The 5,354-nt window shown below is 45.0% G+C and overlaps 1 protein-coding gene across 1 annotated transcript; it reads left to right on the plus strand.

Annotated features, from left to right (window-relative positions):
- The first annotated feature begins 307 nt into the window (after positions 1 to 307).
- Positions 308 to 1,957, plus strand: RBMXL2 (RBMX like 2). Its single transcript, XM_036861639.1, has one exon. It carries the CDS (start codon positions 559 to 561, stop codon positions 1,714 to 1,716), a length of 1,158 nt encoding a protein of 385 aa, XP_036717534.1. The 5' UTR covers positions 308 to 558; the 3' UTR covers positions 1,717 to 1,957.
- Positions 1,958 to 5,354: the final 3,397 nt, after the last annotated feature.

Genomic DNA, 5,354 nt, shown 5'->3' on the forward strand with positions numbered 1-5,354 from the left:
CCCTTGGCAACGCAAAAAATCTTATTCTTAACACATTTTACGTACAAACTGCATTTTAAAACTTTAAAATTGTTATTATTCCATTTTTTTCAACTACTTTTTCTGTTTGTGGTTTTGGGTAACGTGGATTGGAATGCATTAAAATTCCTCTCATTAAGAGCAATGGGAAAAACTTTTTGATGTAACCTAACAGCTTTTCATTTTGCAGCCGAGCTTTCAGGAGTGACTTAAAGAATTCAGGCGAACGATAGGTTACTCAGTCGTAGTTAAACGACTGGAAAAAAGTCACAAAACCGCCAACCTCCCTAGTTGCCGGCGGGACGGCCCTCCCCGCACCACCAACCAATCACAACCAGCAAGAGCCGGCCAGGCTGCGGGAACTAGACCCGAGAGGCACAAACCGGCGCGTTCCGCCTGCGCAGCTGACTTGTGGTTCCGGGGGCTTCCGCGACGACGCACCGCCAACCGGTAGGAGCCGCCCTCGGCCAGCGGGCTCGGAGGCCAAGACCGGTGCCTCGACTTCGCCGCCCACCGCCACTGACCACCCGACCCGCAGACATGGTGGAAGCGGATCGCCCGGGGAAGCTCTTCATTGGCGGGCTCAACCTCGAAACCGACGAGAAAATCCTCGAGGCCACGTTTGGCAAGTATGGCTGCATCACCGAGGTGCTCCTGATGAAAGATCGAGAAACCAGCAAGTCCAGGGGCTTCGCGTTCGTCACCTTCGAAAGCCCGGCAGACGCCAAGGCCGCCGTCAGAGACATGAACGGCAAGTCCCTGGATGGTAAGGCCATTAAGGTGGCCCAGGCCACCAAGCCGGTGTTCGAGAGCGGCCGGCGGGGTCCGCCGCCGTCCCACAGCCGCCCGAGGGGCCTGCTCGGGGCCCGCGGCGGCGGCGGCGGCCCACGGCGCCCCCAGTCCCGGGGCGGGCCGGCGGACGACGGCGGTTACGCGGGCGACTTCGACCTGCGGTCCTCCCGGGCCCCGCTGCCTGTGAAGCGCGGGCCGCCGCCGCCGCGCAGGGCCGGCCCGCCCCCGAAGAGGGCCGCGCCGTCGGGCCCGACTCACAGCGGAGGCGGTGGAATACGCGGGCGGCCTCCGGCCGCTCGGGGGCGAGACGGCTATGCCGGGCCGCCGCGCCGGGAGCCCCCGCCCCCGCGCCGGGACCCGTACCTGGGCCCCCGGGAGGAGGGCTACTTGCCCCGACACAGCTACTCGTCGAGCCGCGACTACTCGAGCGTCCGCGACCCCCGGGATTTTGCTCCCTCGCCCAGAGAGTACACCTACCGCGACTACGGCCACTCCAGCGCCCGGGACGACTGTGCATCGAGAGGCTACGGCGACCGAGACGGCTACGGGGGGCGCGACCGCGACTACCTGGATCACCCGAGTGGAGGCTCCTACCGAGACCACTTCGAGAGCTACGGGGACCCGCGCAGCGCCGCCCCTGCACGGTGGCCCCTGCCATCTTACGGCGGCGGCCGCTACGACGAGTACCGCGGCTGCTCGCCCGACGCCTACGGTGGCGGCCGGAGCGAGCGCTATTGGAGGGGCCGCGACCGGGCAGGCAGAGCTGATCGCGGGCTGCCGCCGTCCATGGAGAGGGGGTGCCCGCCCCCGCGCGAGTCCTACAGCGGGTCCGGCCGCAGGGCCCCCCTAGGCGGAGGCCGCCTGGGAAGCTGCTCGGAGAGAGGGGGAGACCGGAGCAGATACTAAGCAGCAAGAGAGTTGGGACCAAAATCCGCATTCAAAGAAGCTGCCGAAAAGCAGAGACTGGTCTATGGTAACTACTCAAGGACTAGTGCAAGGAAGAGTTGTTTTTACGTTTTAAGAATTTCCTGTTAACTTTCTCTCCATAATTTTTTTTTTTTTGGTACTTTTGAGAGGAAAAAGTTAAAACTCGTTTTGATTTCGTTTTGGAATTGTTAACGTTTCTTTCAACAAGTTCATTTAAAAGTATACGACTTGAACCTGCGTACTAGTTTTCTTATATTTCCAAGTAGAAATTCTCCTAAAGGCTTCCTTCCTTATAAATTCTCCTGATAAATGAGGCCAAAAGTTCTAAGATCTTTTACAAAGATCTTTCTGCCCACCTAAAATGGAAAATTCGGTCATTCTGTCCATTCAAACCAACTAGATTTTTGGGAGAGTGGGAGGGATTGGTGTGTTTTACTCCTAAGATTTCAAAGTGTCTTTCAAACTGAATCTCAGTGTTAACCGTATTAAAAACCAAACAGCTGACAGCAACAACAAAAACCACTTAGATCAGTTGTATATGTAACAAAAGAAAGTTCTATTCACTCAGTAAGTCTAAAAAAACAAATGGAGAATGCTGGCCACATTTTGCCTGTTTTCTTATTCTTTGGAAATCTGCAGAATCTCCTGTTCCCTTACTCCCCAAAATACCATTCTTGTGTTGAACTAGGATGGAATACTATATTAAAAATTCGGCCAACCAGCCACAAAACTGCAAACCGCCCCCCATAAAGTCATTAATACCATTCCCTTTCACCACCAACAAATTATTAAGAAACAAGTAGAAAATATACCAATGGTGGATTTGGGTATCCAGATGGCTTCCATTCCTAACTGCAAGCTACTTGCCCTTGGCTCTAGAGAATTGGAGAATTGGGTTTCTTCCCCTAGGGATGGAAGAATCAAAAGTAAATATCATTAGAGCTCAGAAACTCAGAGGATCCCTGAGAGCTTGGCATTTCAATATCTGAGGATCTCAGCCTGTTATGAGGTCCTCCTGTCCACAAAAGGCAAGGGCATGGGTTGAGTGGTCTATACTCTTATGGTGGGGAGAAGGGCTTGAGCAAAGATCATAGAGGCTTCCTCCAAAGTGGCTCAAGGATATGAGAGTCTCCTTTTTTCACCCCAAGCACAAGGTAAGAAACACCTTTTCCATTTAACTCCTGTGGAATTCCTCTGTTCATCTGAAAGAAAGGTAATTGTACAGTCAAGGGTCTCTAACGACCAGACAGAGACGGATCGGGTCAAAATATTAGGATCCATGTTCAGTGTTATAATTGCTAGAGAAACAGATGAACACCTGAACAACAACAAAAAGTCCTTAAAGGGATCTGAATGTAACACACATACATGACTCTAAAAACATGATTTTTTGACACAATAATAAAGTAGGTGAATTACAGGAGAGGCTGCAATAGTGGCCCAGAAGATCAAATGCAAGAAATAGCTCAACAACAAAAAAAGATCCATGAGTTAACCTGGCAAAAATGTGTAAGACCTTAATGGAAAAATTGCTAATTTTTGTTAAAGGACATAAAAGAAGCCTAAATAAATGGAGATTCATGTCATGTCATGGTTGGGAAGACTATCATAACTGTTCTCAACCTTGCCAAATAAATTTGGAAAATCAGTACAACTTCCAGTGAAATTACAACATGATTTCTTTTTGCCACACAGCACCCCTCCCCTCTTCCCCAATAATATCATATATTTGTGTTGACCAGCGATGGAATACTAAAAAGATTTGGCCAATCAACCACAAAACTGAAAAAAAATTAATAGCTCCCATTCACTACCAACAAATTATTAAGAAATAGATTTTTTAAAAGACACTAATGGGAGATTTAGCTAATCCTAAAACTTATATGGTAGAATAAAGAGCGAGAAGAGCAAAGTAATTCTGAAAAAAAAGAGAACTTACCCTACTGGATATCAAGACTTATTAGAAAATTATAGTAATTTAAGCTGTGTGACATCAACAGACAAATATAGACAGATCAATAGACCAAAATAGCCTAGAAACAGGCCAAGCTGTATATGAAAACATGGTATTATGACAGATAGCTTTAAAGCAATGGTGAAAGGATGGACTTTTTTTAATGGCTATCTCTGCAAAAAGAGATTCCCTAATACTATACACAAAAATACATTCTAGCTGGTTTGAAGATAAATGTGATGTGAAGAGGAAAAAAATTTAAACATTTAGAAGAAAATAAATATATCACACTGAGGTACAGAGTTTCTTTTTAAGATAAGCACAAACCTAGGAGGAAAATGTTGATATAATTTTCCACAGTAAGATTTTTTTTGTGATAAAAGACACTGGTAAAGTGAAGTATTAAACCATAGATTGGAACAATTTATTTGCATTGAAATAATTTCCAAAAGAATACTTAGAAAACAATAAGAAAGAAAAAATACCAAGAAAAAAGTGGGCAAAAGAACTCATACCTTTCTGATAGATGTGGAAATTGACACAATCACTTTGGAAATAATCTTGGCAATGTCTAATAAAGTTGGAGGGAACATACCTTAATGACCCAGAAAATCTGCTTCAAGGAGAGGACCTAGAGAAATTTGCACAAGTACACAAGGAGATATGCACAGGATTGGTCTTTACAGCATTTTTTGAATGTTAAAAAGGGTAGAAAGACCCTACTGGAGAGGATCAACTGAGATTCATTCTTCGGTGAAGTTCCATGTAGAAGCTAATGTGAATCAACCAGATCCACATGTATCAACATAGGTAAATATCAATATTTGCTGGGTGAAAAAGGTAAATTCTGTAAATATAGATGTGCTATAAAAGAACAAAAATATTATTGGAGTGATACACAAGAAGTCAGGATATTTAGTGTGGGGAGTGAGCTTTAGCTGAATTTGTAATGTTTTATCTCTTTAAAAGAGGTGGATTTTAAGCAAAAATGACAATGTTACCTTAAATTTCTATGGTCTGCACATTGGCATCTCTTACTGTATAATTTCAAAATACTTTATAATACAAATTTTAATATGAAAAATAGAGATCAGTAAGCACCAGAATATAATGGCTACTCAAAAAAATGTTAACTATTACTCTGAAACTGTCTTACCTTGACAGTGATTCTCCCTCCCATGTTTGTTCCCTCTGGGTGGACGACGCCTTATTCTGTCTGACTCAATTTATAGAACCTTCTTATTCTAGACTGTGCTCATGGCTAGCTCACGATAACCGCAAGGGTAGAACTTTTATATCTGAGAACCAAATCTTAGCTGACAGTACAGTTTTCCCTTTGCTATTCTTTTTGAAGTGTAATAGCGATGAAAACCTTTTTCCAGTTAACAGAATTGTTATTTCTGAGGAGTAATCTCATGGCTATTGAAACTACTAATAATTTTTTAAAAAGTGAGATGCAAACATTTGGAAATAAAGACTTAGCCAGAGCTTAAATGAGCTCAAGAGATCATAGCTTACAAAGACTGTGGATTTCTCATGTATGTATATAACAGACCCAATATTTCCTCAGTGGAAATTAATGTATTAGAGCTATCTTTGTAGGAAAATAAGCAAGAGAGCTAGTCAGTTGAGATCTTGTTTATAATCACTTTCATGAGAGAGA

Source organism: Balaenoptera musculus, chromosome 8 (genome assembly GCF_009873245.2).
Source record: "Balaenoptera musculus isolate JJ_BM4_2016_0621 chromosome 8, mBalMus1.pri.v3, whole genome shotgun sequence".
NCBI classification, from domain to species: domain Eukaryota; kingdom Metazoa; phylum Chordata; class Mammalia; order Artiodactyla; family Balaenopteridae; genus Balaenoptera; species Balaenoptera musculus.